Below are 18,706 nucleotides of genomic sequence, written 5' to 3'. Positions count from 1 at the left end.
GGGTCCTGTGTCATTAATACACACACACAAAAAAAAATAAAATAAAATAAACCCTGAGCTCGAAGCACAGGCTAACCTGAAGATTACGTGACTTGGGAGATGATTTTAATAACTCGTGTGCATGACTGCTTCACTAAACAAAGGCTCAGATTTAAGCACAGGGGAATCACCTGAGTAAATAACTATGTACAGTAGAGACCTCATGCAAACTCCATCATTTCCATGCTGTGGGCTTTGAATAATTACATGGTTACTTAAATAAACAGCTAATAGTCACTGGAAAACAACTACTGGTAGCACTGAATTGTTTGAGTTGGGATTGTTAGAGCGGCAAGTCTGTGTGGTCTATAAAGCTTATCGACAATGTAAGTGCATTCTTAACTTTTGTTTTTTGCTGTTCCTTGTAGCAAAAGTAGCGATAATTCAACCTAAAAAATGATAAATTGCAACAACTCATGCTTAGCTTTATTGCGAGCTACACTGAATTACTTTCACATTGAATGTTACGATATACTTCCATACTAAGCCTTTTAAAAAAATACAAAATAGCACAGAGGACAGATGGAGCAACCAAAGAGCAACACTACTGTAAACACATACCTTCAGTGCCATTGGGTGTCATGGAATTGTTATTGATGTGGGAGTTGTCGAGGTTGGGACCATTAGGAGATTCACTGCTTCCACTTACTCGGCTGTGAGGACTGGCTAGATCCTGCATTTCCATAGACCTGACGAGACACACGCAACAAATCAAATTACACATTTCACTCTGGTTTCAGAGAAGGAAGACACACAGCTCCTATATGCAATGCACTGTACACAATATAACATAACCAAAAGTAGAGATTTAGATAAGTAAATTAGTGATAATCATACAAAGCGAAAATTATTATAAATTAGTTGCGAGATTTAAAAAAAAAAATTAAAATTACATTTAAAATCTGAAATCTGTGGCAGTTATATTATTAACTACTTGCATGTGATATTCTTATTGAATTTAAAATGTTATTTTCATGTGATGCCAGATGATGAGGACAGAATTAAAACGAAAATGGAAGACATTTACAAGGCAAACACACACACACGCACACACACACACTCACATGTGCACAAAGAAAAGTGGAACGGCAAGCTATGAAATGAATACTAAACATTTTGACATGATGTTCCTGATTTCTCTCATTACAGCGATCTCACTGCAAGTTGAGACTTTACACGACGTGAGCACATTGTGTTTACTGTCAATTTACTCTGCTGGGTCTAAAATGCAAAAATGGCCTTAAGTGTATATCGTTTTGTGCGGTATCAGAGACTGTTAGCAGATGTTTGCTGCTGGTTTGAGGCAATAGTTAATGTGCCTGTTAAACGTGCAGCACTCTGCTTGATTGTAAGAGCCCCATGCCTCAGTGATAGGCAGATGAGAAGCTCATGAGGCATGTGTTTGCTCTGGCAAGCTCCTTAATTGTTTCTGTGTTTATACAAAAGACCACGCCATTGAAAACATTATTCTATCTTCTCGTTTGTGCGCTAAGAGGATTTGGTGGAGTACAGACAATAGAGCAGAGAAGAAGGCACGAGTGATTTGAAAAGTACGGCCACAAACTCTAGAGCCCATTTGTCTCTGCCACTGTTCCCACTGCAACAATAAGCTAATGAAATTACGACAAAATGTTTTGTACATTATTCTGCCATTTCCAATTATATTCCCTGGACCTGGTTATCTCTGCTATCAATGCACATCGGCTTTTTACACAAGGCCACAGAGATAAATGCTCAAGTAACTCTAAGTAGTCTGGGTGCTATCAGATGGCACGAAGAAACTAGAATTATGAGATAAAAGATTCAATTATGATATGCGTTTACTCTATTTAAGATGATATTATAATGTTATGATATTATGATACTTTGCTGTGCAGCTTGGCAAATTTCTTGTGGTTTAGGTCCAATTTAATTATTACCAGAAAAAAATATTTTAAAGCATTATAGTGCAAAACAAAAGGACTAACATGAAACAGTTATAATAATAAAAACCAATGGCACAAAAGGCTAAGGCAGTCTTCCTCACACATACTACAGTAATGGAAGCTGCATTGTTCTTTTCCCAGAAGTTTATTAATTTACTTCCCCCTAAAAATATCACACCCTCCAAGCATGCAACAACACAGAGCTACAAATATAAGCACATTAAGGATCATCCAGAATAAACTAATCCTATTTCCTCGTCTCACACTCACTGCTTAATCCTGTTTTCTCCCCCTTTGCCCAAACTTTTTTTCTCATTAGCTGATGGCTAAAAAGCCTTGGCACTCTCCAATCAGACAACACAACAAGGCTGAGAGAAGTTGACAGGTGTTTAGCAGAGCGTCTCAGGCAATCTCTGGTGCCACGCAGAGAGCTACATGACTCTGATGCTGCTGGCACCAGCTCAACTGTGCTCTTACCTGGACCTAGATGGCTTTGAGTCCTCGCAAACCATACACTCCCTTTTTTTGTATTCTGCCTCCACCTGCCTCGGCAGAAACAATGTCACTCCTTGTTACTGCAGCTCGATGTCACAGTCCAGAGCCATCCATGACACAAAAAGGCTTGTCTGAGAAAACATTATTGTTTTTCTGGAGTAGAATGGGAAGACAGGGCTAGCGGGGGGAACAGAGGCGCACATTGTCTCTCTCTCCGAGCCGTAGCCCTACTCCGCTGTTGTTTCCTCCTCCAGGTCCTCCCTCCTCCCTGAGCAAGGGGAGCACAGCCAAATGACGGAAAGGTGATTCATCATTGGTCTACGACAGCTGCAAACTGGATTAGCCCTCCCCCAATCAACATGCAAAAGCGGCTTAGCCAAGGTAAGCAGGAAGGGGTGGGAGGGGGGTTGTGTGGGGGTGAAGGTAGGCAGAGGGGTGAGGGGTTGGGGGGGCTGCAGACTGTGGGAGAGCCTGCCCGCTTTACTGCTTGAGGTAGCCTGCTGCTAGATGGAAGATGGGACTTGTTGAGCAGAGGCAAGTCAAGCGTGACACCCCCAGCATCTTCAGCAGATCTTTCATCTGCAATTGACACTATCTGAAATTTATCAGCACTCCGCCTCCCAGCATACTGACAGGTCCTAATGACCGTCAGTGCTGCTTCCCGCGGGCCTGCCCCAGCCTGGGGCACGGCACAGAAATACACAACTTCCTTACTTCACAGCCTACAGAGAGGAAGAAACAGAACAATATCTACACTCACACAGACATTCTATAAATCTTTTCTGTCTTTCTGGCAACACAAAAACTTATGCTTATGTCTTTTTTCTCCTTTTTTGTTAAATGTCCTTTTCTTTAGCTCACAGAGACACATTACTCATGCCTGTATCTCTGCATGTGTACACACACTTCAGAGGCCCCCAGATCAGTAGTGCAAATGCACACACACACACACATGCACACACACTCACACATGCAGGGCACTTTAGAGGCCCCCAGATCAGTGGTGCATCTCAGACAATGAACGAGACTGGAAACAAGAACACGGAGAGCATATGGAGCCACATATGTTTCCTATGACGCTACGAATGCCTCTATTACTCTCCTTTAGCTGACAGTTACATTTTGCTGTCCACTCCCGCTCTGCTCGTCTCTCTCCAAACATCAAGCAGAGCCATATACTTGCATGGCCATAACACTATATTAGAGCTGACTCCAGCCCACCACGGGAATACAGGGTCCAAAAAAGGTCATTCAACTGGTCAGGAGAAAAAGGGAAAAGACATATAAAGTCTTTTTCCAAAAATGCGGGCATGATTTTTTAATGGCTGACTGTTTACATGAGCCAGGGTAACCTGAGCTGCAGGGTGTTAAGGTTTTTTTTCTTCGTCTTTTTTTTTTCAACAGGCTTTGCTCTTCACACCAATGCAAAGCCTTCATGAATGCCATTCCTGGTTTACAATTTGCCTAATCTCCCACTGCTTATGATACAGCCATCTTACCAAAAAAACCCATTATATTTAATTCTTGCTAAAACAACATCAGTGCCTCCTTCTGGCATTTCCTAATACTAAAACATGCAGAGAGGGTGTAAAAAATATAAAAATATCAATGAAAAAGAAAGTCCACAGAGGTAAAAGCCATAAAGACGAAAGAGAAACATATTTTGCCACAGCACATTAACAGCGATCACAGAGTTGGGGGAAGTGGTAGTAAGATGCGGTGTAGTGTGTGTGTGTGTGTGTGTGTGTGTGGTGGCTGGATTCTCTGTTCAGCAGCACAGGCCAATGAAGCCATTACCATGCTGGTGTCTCAGCCACCACCAGCAGGTGAAACCAGCCAGGTGAAGAGACAAGAGGAAAAGGGAGGGGGCATGGATTTAAAAGCAAAAACAAGCCTTTCTTCTATGGCACTAAATATTTATTGTTTTTTTTTTTTAAAAAGGGCTGCATTCAGCATCTTTGATGTGCTTCTTAGTTTAACCTGAAGTGCCAGGTCTTTGAAGCGAACAAGAACAAAGCCTAGGCTAGATGAAGCGCTGGAAGTGTCATCAAGAGAAAAAAAGAAGAAGAAGAAGAAGTGCCACAACACGCTTCATTCACGGTTGTTTGCTGGCTCCTTTTGTTTCGCTTTACTTATTTCAAGACCTGCATTTCCAAAGGTAAACACGGCCACAGCCAAGCTTTTAGCATAGATCATCTCAGCATGCAAGCTGTCTGACCCGGCACAAATCGCTCCTTCACCTTTGCTACATATTTCGTTACTATTCAGCCAAGAGTTAGTAATTTCACATGGAACGTGTTTTTTCACCTGCAAACTTTTCACAGATTATTAAAATAATACACATCTTGAGTTTTTAAAACAATTGCACAAAAGACCATGACATATGAGTGAATATGTTTTGTTTATTGCCCTTCTGCACTCCCTGCCTCATCCTTAACAGATATTAATTGTGTAAGACACAGTCCATAGTGCTTTTAATTGTACTGTCTATGTAAGCCATGTGTTGTGAGTTACAACTTTTGAGAAACAATGCTTTAATCAAAATCGAACTTTAAAACAACTAATCCCCACTTAAGCTGGTCAGCTGAATCCACATGGTGGCCCAGGAAAAATAAATCCACTCTCAAAGAATGTAGATGCAGACAACAATTGGACACAGATGTGAGTGGAATTAGGCACAGTTTACAAAATGCTACACTTCACTTGCGTCTCTGTACGTGGCCGAAAAAATAACGGCTGCCAACAAATGCAACATTAAATAGCTTGAGTTTTTATTGGTGGTATTCTGAATAAGACTAACGTTGCAGAATTGAATTAAAATCGATGAACATTTGAAATGTATATATGGTGATAGCACTTTTCTAAACCAGTTTTGTGAGAGACAAAATACGGTTTTATATCTATAATGAAAGCAAAATATAATGTACGAAAATGAATGTTTATACCAGTACTTTTCAGTTACAATAACATGAAATATTACTTTTAATTTAGTTTATATATTAATATTTGTTTATACAAATGCACTGTACTGATCTGTATTCGGCAAATAAATGAGACTTACCGTGACAATTATGGAAGCACATGCCTCACACACAATTTTTTATTTTCTACTTTTGTGTAATTAAAAGCACAATTATTAACACATGTGCTGTCTGTTAATGTGCAATTTGTCCCTCTTATTCGGTCCAATCTGACATGGTGCTCCAGCAATTCACTCAATAGCTACATTAAATCTGTTAATACTGTGCTCCTCAACCTTCAAAATTATTTCCAGAAGGCCCGTCCGCCTTTGAGGGGCCATCAAACAAGATTTAAGGTGCACATTTTATCACAAGCTGCCTACCACCGTGACCACCGCAGAATGAGAGAGGCTTTACACACAAAGATGAAAGACGAATCTTAACGATTATACCACTTTAATACTCGTGGCTTGTTGTTCTAATTCTCTCAAATCTCACACAGTGATCTATTGTGTTAAAAGAAGGTATGACCCACACAGGGTAAGAAGCAGAGGAAAATCAAAAATTGTAGTTTTTGAAATTCTAGAAAGCAAAAAATGTTCTCTGGGCTCAATTACAGTACGATGCAATTTCTTTGAATACAATTTCTGTTTAGACTCCAAACTAAGCGGCTTCCTTATCATCCTGCGCAACGTAAACATATTGCCATTTACAAACAAACACACAAGTGGGTATTAGCTATTGCGATGGCGACCAACAGCAATCTCAAAAGCTCATTTCCTGTTCTTTCAGCCACATATCCAGATCAAAACAGAGGCGTGTTAACAAAATAGCACCCCACAGTATTTAGTAAACAACCCCTGCCCACTAATCACCCAGCTACTTAATAGGAGGTCCCCCATTTCCTTCTTCTTTCTCTCGCGCTCTTCCTCTCCCCCCTCTTCCTCACAAATAGCCGGATCACTGAGGCTGGATCAATTAGCCCTCTGTGTCTTTCATCATTTTCAATCTCTTCTCTGAGAGAAGAGGACAAGGGCTCGTCCTGGCTAGACACATCTATAGGGATAGGCATCAGGCCTTTGGGCAAACAATGCCACCGCCAACGCCGACCACTCCTGCTTGTACACACTGCTGCTGCTACACATGCATGAAGCTCCACAGCCAGGCAGGCAGAGAGACCTAGATCTCTCCCTGCGTAAAAAGCAAATACACAGTGTAAACAGCCCCAAAACCAGCCTACTCATTATCTGTTAATTGGATAAATAAGGTTATTGTGTGAGTGAATGGTTGCAGCAGGCAGTCACACACACTGTCATGTTTGTCTACACGGAGCGGAGGCCACTCTGCAAGCAGTCTGGCTCACAAGCCTCTCCGTTTCCTCTCTTTCATCTACTAACACACACCTTTCTAAACAGTGAAAAAAAGTGCAGGCGTTTGAAAATGACAGGAATTAGAGGGTGAAATAGGAAAGAGGAAAAAATTTAAGAGAGATAAAATGCCCCTCACACTCACACAAACACACACACACACATACACACACACACACACACAGAATAATTCCCTGACTTGTGATGTAAGCCTGTGATCATACACAGAACATTAAACCAGAACATCCTTCAATTAGAGAGGCTAGTGATTACAGCGAGTGAGTCATCTCTGCTACACGCGAAACGCTGGCGAGCGGAGACGCAGCACGGCCGGCAGTCGAGGCCTGTTGTCTCGGTCAGACGCTGAGAGGCTCTCAGGTCTCTTCGCAGCATTCCTGGCCTCAGCAGATGGCATTAGATGTCAACTGCCTTTAACTGTGTTGGTTTTGTTTGTTCTGCCAGTCAAAAAGGGACTCCTGCAGGGAGCAGCGTGTTTTCCTTGCCTGATCAAAAATGTAAACTGGGCAAAGCAGAAGAGAATCCCATATTTTGAAAGGGGGAATTTGGATCCATTTTCAAAATAGTATTTTACCCTCATGCTGATAATTCTTTTAAAAGCCTTCAAAAAATTATTTGAGTTATTTAAATTACGAGTGGAAAGAAATTCAGAATAATTATTTGCAAGATTTTAAGGGACGTTTTTATATCATTTTCGTTTATAATTAAAGATAAATTATTCCGTTCAATTTCTTGAACGGTCTAATTTTGAACATAGTGTATGAATTATAAAAACAACATTACATTTAGTAAGATTTTCTGGCAATTATCAAACACACTGTATTATACAATAAATTGTTATTTATATACGTTGTTACATTTTTAAATGGACTACAGCAAGATGTAAGTTGCATTCACTTTCTCTCAAATTAAAAGTAAACATCCATCCAAGGCATTAATTTTCTTAGCTATTATCTATCAACACCAATGAATTACAGATGACATGCAAAGATTAAAGCCCTCCTTTTTGGATGATATTATTACCATTATTAAACAATTTTGAACAGCTCTACAATATTACAATTTGTACAATAATAAAGACGTAGTAGGTGCTGTTTTAAGCCTTTACAAATAATGACAAGATGAGTGCAAATATTAAATTGCAACTGTTGATATAAATGCTTTAATTGAGAATTATGTGCTAAATAAAATGCTGAGGTAAAATTTATCAAAACAGTAGATAATTCCATACACACAGGGAAATTCTCAAAAATTAGACAAGGTAAGACAAGACAGTTAACATCGAACATCAAGTAGAAATTAAAGTCATACTCACTACAATTATGGTTGAATCCCTGTGTGTTTATCCCTTCTTTTAAAAAAAAAAAAAAAAAATCTTCTACAGAAAGAGTCCAGCAGAACGGACAGCAAACTTTCTAAAACTGTCCTTCAGCTGTTGGGAGAATCTGTAGCACAAGAAATGTAAACTACAAGACGACTTTTTTCTTTTTCATTTTAGGTGCTGGAACCCATGAAGCCCCGCGCCGTATCTCAGGAGACACAGTCCTAGTGAGAAAGAGAGTTGTCCGATTACTGCTTCAGGCAGTGACTAGTGAGTGTCTGAGGAAGAGGGAAAAAAAGAGAGAGAGTGAGAGAGCAGCAAGGGAGAGGGAGAGGGAGAGGGAGGGAGGGAGAAAGGCAGTGAATGAGGGAGGGCGAGGGAGGCTGCTGCCGTTTTGAAAGAGCAGAAAAGTTGCTCTGCGCTCTCTCACAGGAAGACTTTGGGTCTGGAGGAGGCACAGGGGAGTTGTGCCTCACACTAGCTCCCCATATGTCATTCACTCACAGCTTTAAGCAATAGAGCCCTCTCCAGATTGTATCAGTGGAGCCTAAGACAATGAAATGGCAGACCTCTCCACCGGCCTGCCTGTCCACTGGAACACCACTCTGCTCACACACCCCAAGGGCCCACACTTTTCTTCTCCCCCTATTTTCTCTCTTGTTTTTGTTATGCTCTTTTTTTACTGCAAACCACATTTTTCCTGCTCTCTCTTGTGAGTTGCTGCTGGATTTCTCTTTGTCACAGAGGGACCTTCAGAAGGTAAACAAGGGTTTAGGTCATTAGCCTAGGTGATGGGTATCCGGAGGTTTAACAGTGGGCCGAGCTGCTCGGCTCTGTCCATCTCCACAGCAGTCTAGTGGAAGTCCTCCGTCAACACATACGACTGCTGCGAGCTGCGTCTGTGTGCAAGGTAATGACTGCCTTCTGTCTGCTCCAGGTTATTATTTCAACTGTGCGAAGCTACTACACAAGGCCACGCTGCTACTGATGAGCTCAAACTGGTGGTTTATTCAAGCTGGTGATGAGGCTGGTGCAGCTATTACTTCAATATATTTTTTTTTTCACTAAGAATATCAATTCTGTGTCATGAATGGCTGGGAGGTCAATGGAGCATTTAAAATTGTTCAATTTCCACATAATAAAACTGTGGGTGAAATACCAACAGCAATACGGAAAAATGATTACCAAAAAAGAGGAAATCATAAATTTTCTATGGTAAAGAGGTGGTGATAGAAGAAGAACACCCTTGGCTAGAAGAATAGTATACTGTGTTAGCAGTCCGCCTGTGTAGGTGCTGCCTGTACGTCTCTGTTACCTACTTGTCAGTGAGTGATGATAAGAAATATAAAATGGTAATGTATGTTACTAGAAGAGCACACTCAAATCTTTCTTTTATGGTACATTGTTTCAATCAGAAAAAGAAGTGATAAATTAGACAATTTCTACTTGAGTTCACAACCCGTACTGAAAGAAGGCTGACCAAACTCTGTAGCAGTAGTCATCGAGCAGCTGACAGAAAAACATTCGAGCTGCGCTGCTCCTGATTTAAATACACTGCAGTGATGATGTGGACGTGCTGGAAATGCAAGTCCTACTCACAGGTAAATCCATAGGCTCACGTTTCAGTATGGGAGCATGAAATATATTGCACACCGAACAGGTTCTTGATAACTCAATTGACTAAAAGATGCCCGGGGACTCTCAAGTAACTATTTCTAATAGCGGAGGGGTACAAAATGCCAATTGAGTTACTGCATTTACTCTGTCGCTCTCTATTTCAATAAGCAGCTGTATAAAATTAGCTTGAGATGTAATTTTGCAAGTGAGTTATTTTCAAATTGCACAGTGTAATTATCCAGAGTTGTTTATGTCTCAACGACTAAACTCAGATTTTCCTTGTACTCTTGCTGCATGCATGTACGGTATGTTTTGAATCAAGGCTCCAATCAACCTAGCAGATTCAACGGTGATGTTCAGTGATTACTATTTTCATTTTCCGCAGCATTGAATGAAAGGCTGCTAAATGTAAACAATCTAATATAAAAGGTAGGTTAAACCCTGAAGTTAAATTGTCAAGATGTGGAGTTTGAGAATGAACGTGAGCATTTGCATTGTCATTAAGCTGTTTTTGTTTAGCTTCTCAGTGTTTGTGAAAGACTTAGCTTCATATATTCCAGTGGAGGTTTGGGGGTCCTCTTCAAATTAGATTTAACAATTTTTGATGCAAAAAAGTATACAATTTCAAAAAACATTTTGACCATTATTATATATGTGTACAAAATTGCAAAAATAAATAGAATAAAGAACACACAAAAAGCTAAATTATATAACTCGCTATAGATATCCACACAGGACCAACTACAACTACTATCTAGGAAAATTTGTTTCATTCAATTGTTTCAAGTTTTGTTGTTGTCCACACTGACTTAACACTCACTTGGTGCCCAAAACAGTTTGGGCGCTGTATCTATGGCTTGTGATGGGAGGGAAAACTATGCTATATGCTATATAAAATATTATAGTTTAAGAGGCACTAAGACATGCTAAACATAAGAAAACCTCATTAGATACACAGTTAAAACAATATAAAAATCTTTTCTGCAACTATAAATATCTAATAGAAGCTTCTACATCTACCAAATGAAAGCTTAACAAAAGATGCACTGATACTGTTCGACTGACATCAGCGCTAAAACACCACTTGCCAAAAACTATATCAAGTAAGAAATTGGAGAAGTGAGCTAAGATTAAATGCGAAGCCGTTCTTTATTAAGGATTATCTTGATGGGACTCAATGGTCTTCATGTGGGGTTGCAGGGATGCCTGCCTGCAATTTAGAGTGAAGAGAGATCTGCACTGTCCTCCGCTGCCAACAGGTTATCCACTCAGCTTCTCACACACATGAAAATAGACTCATTTCCAAATGGCTGATTCCGTTTTCAAGATAAGGAATGGAGGGGCTAATGTATATCTAACTGGAATCCAAGTGCTTGGAAAGTTTGAGATCCTGACCTGTGGTGAGTTTTTCCTCCACAAAAGAGAACATCTTGGTGGAGTTTACTTATCTTGACAAAGAATACATAAACAGTGTGAAAGGTGCAGGAACGGTGTGACACAGGATCAAATGGTGCAGATGAAACAAAATGCTAACACCCTGGTGACACAGTTGCAATATTTTCATATGCATATGCTGCAAATTTGTTTGGCTAGGACTACTACAGTGTTTATACAATGTCACATATTGGAGGGGATCAAATTCCTTTTTTGACACAAGTCTCAGCAGAGCTTTACACTTCCCCCAAGAAGGGAAATCTGAACTTGGGATAACTGGGATAAAATAACAGTTTTTATATATTTATACAGGCATTACTAGGTGAAGTGTTCACCTATTGACTAAGGAGAAAATACAAAAAAACTCCTAACAACACAAATCTCCCACCCTCCAGCCTTGCCCCTGACACAAGTGGGACATTAAGTTTGCTGGATGGCAATTTGTCAAAGAGCTCTGTAAGTGCTAGGTACTGGATATTCCTGAGTTATTCAATGTGCATAGTTTCCTGTTGAAAATAACCGAGCTGCACAGAGTGACATATCCTTGGTAAAGCAAGCAAAGCAGCACTGATGACCAAGGGAAATTCAAGATCACTTTCAATACTATTCCATTCCTCCTCTGTTCCCACTGCTTGTGTTTTTTTATGTGAACTCTGTAATACTCACTTAGAAGCAGCTTGCATAGCAACAATGACAGCTAAGGCAACAAAACAAAAAAAACATAACAAAAAGCAACCAACATTATTTTGAGGCCCAAAAACAACATGTTACCTTGAGTTTAAGATGTCTTTCTGTATGCAGTATTCAAGCATATAACATTAAGCCATCCATCTACAGGGCTTTCATTAAACTCTAAAGACAAACTTTGATGATGACAAGTTGCCACCACAAAAAAAGCTTTTGACAGTGCAGACAGATAATTTTGAAGTCCCTCAAGGTAAATTAGTAGCAAGTCAAGTGCTTTCAAGTGGTGAATGAAAGTTATGAGTGAAGCCCGGATTCCTTATAAACAAACATCAGGTTGGCCCGCCTCACCGGGCAGCAGTGATGAAAGTAAACACAGCATACCTCAACATGAAAATACATTGCAGCTTTCCTCCACAGAGCGCAAGGAACAAAGGAAATGGTTAACCAGTGTGGACGTCACAAACTTAAATTAACTGAGTGACCTTATTGTTGTAGCCATCTTGGTTCCAAACAAAACAAGCAGAACATGCTTTGAATTAAGCAAAATACCCATTTTTATGTTAAATAAAATATAGCCTGCACACTTCAAGTCAGGAAGTCTCAAAACGAGAACTTCTAAATTTTGTTGTGTTAAAAATCCCAGTGCATAATAACTAGTATTTGGTTAAGAAAACTCTACAGACACATTTATCCATGCATATACCATGAGAGACAAGTTGTACTTTATGACCAGTGAGGCACACCTGGGGAAAGTCTACGAGGACCCCGAAAATCCTCAGACAGACACTTTATTGCTCTCCAATGGCCCCAAAAAAGCCAAACAAGCACACTTTAGAGACCTATTACTCAGAATGAGACATCACTATGGCTGGAAGTATCACCGCGGGCATTATGCTTAAAATATATAGCCTGTTAAAAGATAAAGAGAATAATAAGAGTAAATTCAGCGTACGAAGTCACATAAATAAGATTATCAATATGTGATTTAAAAAAGCCACAACAGGATTCATCATATAAACAAAAGGTTTCTCCTTTAGACTTTAACAGCTAGAATTGATCTAAATACTGCAGTAACAGTAATTGTACTGCTCTGGCTACCAGCCTGGCTATTGTGATTCTCAGTAGAAAACGTGTGGCAGACACTGAGCCCGCATGGCTCTGTGAGGCAATGGTTCAAGTTATTTTTACTTCACTTAACAGTCCAGATTCAACCTGTACTTATTATGATCAGCATCACTGCACTATTGTTCAACCAAAGATGATTATCAATATAACAACATTTTGACTCGCCATCTGTACTTTGTTCAAAAACATTTGGCGTTCCTTTGTGATATACAAATATCCGTGAGGCAGTGGTCTGAGACTAAATATCTGTGATCAAATACTATCAACAACTAATTTTTAGATGTGCTTAATTTAAGAGAGAGGTAGGTTTTTTGTTTCTTTCCAGTGATTCTTCCTCTGTTAAGATGCTTTTCTCTGGACTCAGTAGTGTGTAATCTAGTTGAATGTTGGATGGCCCACTATCTCCACCAAATCTTAACAAAACAACAAAGCTTTCATACTGGATGGCTCATGTTTTCTACATCACAAACAGTGGAAAAATGCCATTCACCTCACACCGAATTCAGTGTTGGATAAAGCTTCACTGGTTCAGCTTGAAATGACACTAACAATGTTTGCAAGACAATAAGTGGTATGAATATAATTATACTGTACAGAACATGTATTTCTTTCCTTCGCTATTCAAAGCTGCCATACAATCTACACATTTACAAACAGAGAAAACATTTGGTTTTAAAACTCAGTTTCTAATTCCTATATATATTAAAATATGCAATTTTCTGCCTCCATGGCCTAATTGAATAGCTGCAAATCTGCAGCGCATGACTGCAAATACGACTGCTGATGAACCTGATATACATTGTTGAGCAGATATCATTGCTAGTTAATAAAGTATGTGGTATAAGGGCAGTAAGGTGGTTTTGTGACTTTCTGGTACTAATCTGGTATTCTGGTTTAAAGATGGCACCTCATCTGCAATGGCACTAAATCTAAGTCAGCTGCACCCTAAAATACCAATATGTTTGGTAATAAATTTTGAGCACCCTTCTAATGGCAGCATTTGTCAGGGCTGCCCCAACTGTTTGGGGCTGCTTCTGACTTGAGCAACCCAGGCGGCCAGAAATGTGGCACTCCCCGTCTCCTCCACAGCTGCCTGTCCAGTTGGGCCCAGGTCAGCAGAGCGCTCGGGGGCCAGGCTGCTCATCAGAAGGCTTGCAGTGGGTCTGGCCCCTGAGGAAGGAGGGGCTGGTCATCACTGGGAACTTATGTTCACCATGCTACCAACTCCCAATGGGTTAGAGTACAAAATGCAGAGGTTAGACACTCAACTTCTGTCATGAAACCCCACCCCCTAAGGCTGACTCCCCGTTCCTATACCCCCCCACAACTCTCAACCCCCTGAGTCATTCACCAAACCCCCACTAGTCCAGCCACTGTGACATTTGTGAAGCCAGGAGTCCACATAACAAAAACACATTAGGCAAATGTCTGGGGTCAAACGTCTGTTTGAATTGGCCAGATGAAAGCCACTTAGATTGGGTCTGTGCCATTCTGCTTAGCAACTAAATACAGTTACAAAAGAGGCAGTGCTGTGCGAGCCGGTGGTTTGTCTCACTGACAAAATATGCTACCACATTCAAGTTCTGGTACCGTGTGTGCCAAGAGACGATACAAGAGCTTGGACAAAGCTATTTAAGCCTGGGGTATTACCAATCTAGCTATCTATCGTACAGAAATAAAGTACGACAGACCGGAATATGACTTATATTTAACCTGCATCCACATTTGTTCTCTAGGAAGCAAATGCAAGCAAACACAGCGGGGGTATTTGCAGTGATGAATGGACATTCCCATTGGACACCAGTTTTCAGTCATTTTTAACTCCTGGACAGACTCAACAGCTGGGTTTATCTGTCTGCCCAGCCTCCTTCTGCATGTGTGCACTCAAAAAAGCAGAAGCTCAGATTATCCAGGCACCAAATGCCACTCGTTTTACAGAACAGCGGGAAACATGCTGAGCTGCACAATTTTTCACAGCCTTGAGGACAGTGTGAACTATCAGCAGCTTGCTGCACTACTGGAACTTAAACCATGACAAGAAGTTCCAAAATAACCAATGGGGTGATTACAGTTTAAGACTATAGGAGAAGAGCACTGACATATATGCTAATGACTTACCTCAAAGTACCTCCTGGTGACTTCTGTGCATGTGTCTGGTTGTTGTCGCTGTCGTCATCATGAGTAAGGGAGACAGCCTTCCATTTATTGTTTTAACTAGAGTACTACTGCTACACTATCAATATCCAGTGAACAGAAAGCGCTGTCAAAGTTACTTTACAGATGAAAAAACAAGTACTGCAACATTAATGAGAGAAGAGCACTAAGTCAGTTAAACACCTGTAGGATATAAAACATATAGTAATTATTTAAAAGTAGGGCTGCCTCTAAATAGCCGATTAAACCATTAAATCATCGCCTTGTTGTTACTAACAAAAGTATCAGTGGGATGCTGCAACACAAACCTTTTACTGGAACACAGACGTCAATGACTGCTGCTAGCTCTAGTTAGCTCAGTTAGTTGTGCAGCTAACTGGAGCAGTGTTGGTGTTTACACCGTTAGCACAGGGGCTTTGGAGCATCGGGAAGAGGAGGTTTCAAGGAATGAGTACCAGAACCAGAGCCAGGATTAGTGGGCAATGAAAAAGGACTCAGCAGCCTCCAGTGATCAGGGACGGACCGGAGAAGGACCAAATAAAGCTTGTGAGACCAACAAAGGCCATTTTGATGACAGCTGTGATTAATAGTGGCAAGGACTTTCACTCCAGGGACAAAGGAGACAGATTTAATTTAATTTGTAAGTATACATCATCGATCATATTGATAAGTCCATGAGTATGTCTTTTTGTGAATTTTGAAAAATCTGAACTAATTGAAAGTAAACATCAATCCTCTCTGTCCAATCCAGTCTAATTTAAATGCTAATCCACCTTCTTGAGACCTCCGACTTTGCAGCTTCCTAAGGCAAATACTTTGACAAACATATAGTTGTGGAAGACATCAATAAAAGCAACTGGACTAAATGATAAGACAACTTTTTTAATTTCTTTCCCTTTCAAAGCAGCAGCAGTGCCCCCACTATAAGGTGACTTCCTCTATGAGGAAACAGAATTTGCAATGCACTCCTTACAACACACTCTCCCTTAGTACTTGTGTGAAAATGTGTTATATCTCATCTCGCTAGAAGTGCTCACACCTGATTCGAGAAAACAGCCTCAAATTTTACAGTTTTTCTACACATATTGGTGTGCAGAATTGCTATTTTTCAGTGCAAGACTTTGAGCAACAGCTAACATAATAGTTTTGTAGTAACAGGCTAATGAATGGTAAACAATTTTACTTGAGTGTGCCTTTATGCAGTAAAAAACAACAAAAGCAAAATGTGAGAGACAAAAACATCACATGACCTCCTCCAGGAAGAACACAGAAAAGTCAGTTTATCTCCATTAGAGAACACAGCCTAAGTGCAAGAACAATTACGTCGTCTGACTGTGTTCTTTCAACGAATTAGTCACATGCTGGAAGTTTTTCCTGTAAAGTTTTCATCCTGTCCGACTGTAAATTTGGATCAGTTGCAAAGCAGCATTACAGGAATTTAACAACGACCATGAGGAGGATTGTTCAGTGAAACGTGCATTTCAAGGGGGAAGTAACAAACGGACGATGGTAGGTGAATAACCACAACAATGAGCTTAAGAGTCAGCATGATGCTGAAAATGTATTGACAGGTCAGAATTACGTGCATTAAAAAGCTTTAAAGAGTGGAATGATTGATTGTTTGTTAAGTTAATGTATCTTGTCCATAAACTAAATGGATTCCTATTGATATCTCACCTCTTTTAAAGGTCCATCTCATTCCATCATGGTGTAGCCTCTTTAAATCTTCTCTGTGGACTCCAAAGTTTCTTACCGTCTACTTACTGGCAGTGCTGTTTTACATTTTTAGATGTATTTTAATGTATTAACTGTACAGGTTTGATCTGAACCTTGTAAAGGATATGAAACAACTGAAGCAACATTTACAGTATGTAAAGGCAACTCTGAAAGAGAGAAAATGAAGGTAGGGATATCACAATATATAATATATGTGAACTGAATAGAGGTTAGAGACAGATTTTGAAACAGGAGTTAAGTTTGCTGCAGCTGCCAAATGCCTGAAGGGAGATCTCTTCTTGAACTCTGTGTGTGACACCTTTGGTAATTAATATACCTTTTTGACCCCGTGAATCAGAGATAAATTATCACTTTAATAGGGGGGGTTACCTGATTAACCTTTTGCTAAGACACACACTATGAGGGGAGACGTGATGAACTGCTAAGGACCTCTGATGATGAACGTATGAATCATCAATACCAGCAGCTCTGCGCGTCTTTGCTAAAAACACAAACGAAACCACAACAAAGAAATTCCGGTCATCCGGGGCAATGCTTCTGACTCCAAAATAAACATTACGTTTGGTTACAGGGATCTGCTTCTGCATTGAGGGGGGAAAAGCAGACAGTGGGAAAAAAGGGAAGAAGAGTGTGAAGCCTTCTTCCTCTTGACTCTGTGACTCAATCGCAGAGGCTCCAGGTGTTTTTTGTTCTCAAAACATCTAGTTGACTCTCCAGCTGACTTTTAGTATATCAAAACAGAATTTCTCTCTTCCAAATGGATGAATACAATTTTTGGTAATGCCTTCTGTGCTGACTAGTACCAGCTAGATAGAACTATAAATAGCGCAGCAGCCTGCCATGGAAACAAACAACCGCCTAGCCTCGGATCAGTTACAGGAGCAGCAACTTTTTTTAGGTCACAAAAACTTCCAGTTGCCTAGGAAACAATGTGGAAGAATAGTGCCCTTTTGGACGCAGAACAGGTAATACTGGTCAGGGCAATTAGAGGGCTCATTTTCTTGAATGGGAGTTATCAGAGAGCTGGCTTGGGGTAATTGAGGGGTTTGCTCATTCACTGTTCTGCTAACGCTGCACCTGGGCCAAAGCACCTTGAACAAGTCACAATGGAAAGAAGTGCCTGTTTGTTTTAATGTAAGCCACTGGAAGTATCTGTTGGAAGGACTGGACTGGTGCTTTAACCAAAAATCAACATCTGAATATTGATTTCCATTTTGACTAGGGTAATAATGTTTGTTTTGTAGCCACAGCAAAATGGAAAACAGTGAAACTTCTCTGACTACGGATGTGCCCCGAGCTTGAAATGTGGTGCCTTTCTGAATGTTATATAACAGCCATTTATGTTCATCTCTGCAAGATTTGATATTGCCATTTTGGTGTTGTTCCTATGACCTCATTATTAATGTAGCTCCAGGACCATCACTGCAACTGACCCATGACTTTTTTGAAATGTTATAGCTTTGCAACTAGCAAAAGAGACCAAAAAAATATACACATGGGAGAAGTTATCCTTTATAACTTGTGGTTGACATTATGAAACAGTCTTTTTCAACCGAAGCTGTCTTTCCTAACGAAGTATTTTTGGTGCCTAAATCTAACCAAAGGGCTAAAAAAAAAAGAGAGAAAAAGAAAGTCAACTAAAACTAAGTAAACAAACTCTAAAGATAATAAGTCAACAATTCAAAAGTTCTGCACAGTGAAAGTCCTTGTTTGAACCATTCAACCTCAACAACTCATTACATGTGTGGCACGTTTTCGTAGGTTGCAATGATAGTCCTGGAGGAAGACTAATTATGATGTTGCAGAAACAACAAAAAACATGGCAAT

At 40.2% G+C, this 18,706-nt stretch overlaps 1 protein-coding gene across 11 annotated transcripts in view; it reads right to left on the bottom strand.

Moving 5' to 3' along the window:
* eya1 (EYA transcriptional coactivator and phosphatase 1) overlaps positions 1–18,706 on the bottom strand; it is a 67,418-nt gene that overhangs the window by 33,232 nt on the left and 15,480 nt on the right. For 3 of the 11 annotated variants that reach the window (XM_030398995.1, XM_030399001.1, XM_030399003.1), the window contains exons 1-2: positions 2,442–2,736; positions 601–728 (exon numbers count right to left, since the gene is read on the bottom strand). In XM_030398995.1, the coding sequence (XP_030254855.1) occupies positions 601–728; positions 2,442–2,476 (163 nt within the window). In that variant the 5' untranslated portion in view covers positions 2,477–2,736. Of the gene's footprint in view, positions 1–600; positions 729–2,441; positions 2,740–8,119; positions 8,422–18,706 lie in introns of those variants that run through there. The other 8 variants (XM_030398993.1, XM_030398996.1, XM_030398997.1 and 5 more) reach the window with 6 other exon arrangements.

Source organism: Sparus aurata, chromosome 19 (genome assembly GCF_900880675.1).
Source record: "Sparus aurata chromosome 19, fSpaAur1.1, whole genome shotgun sequence".
Classification (NCBI taxonomy): Eukaryota; Metazoa; Chordata; class Actinopteri; order Spariformes; family Sparidae; genus Sparus; species Sparus aurata.
This window is presented reverse-complemented; position numbering and strand designations above follow the sequence as displayed.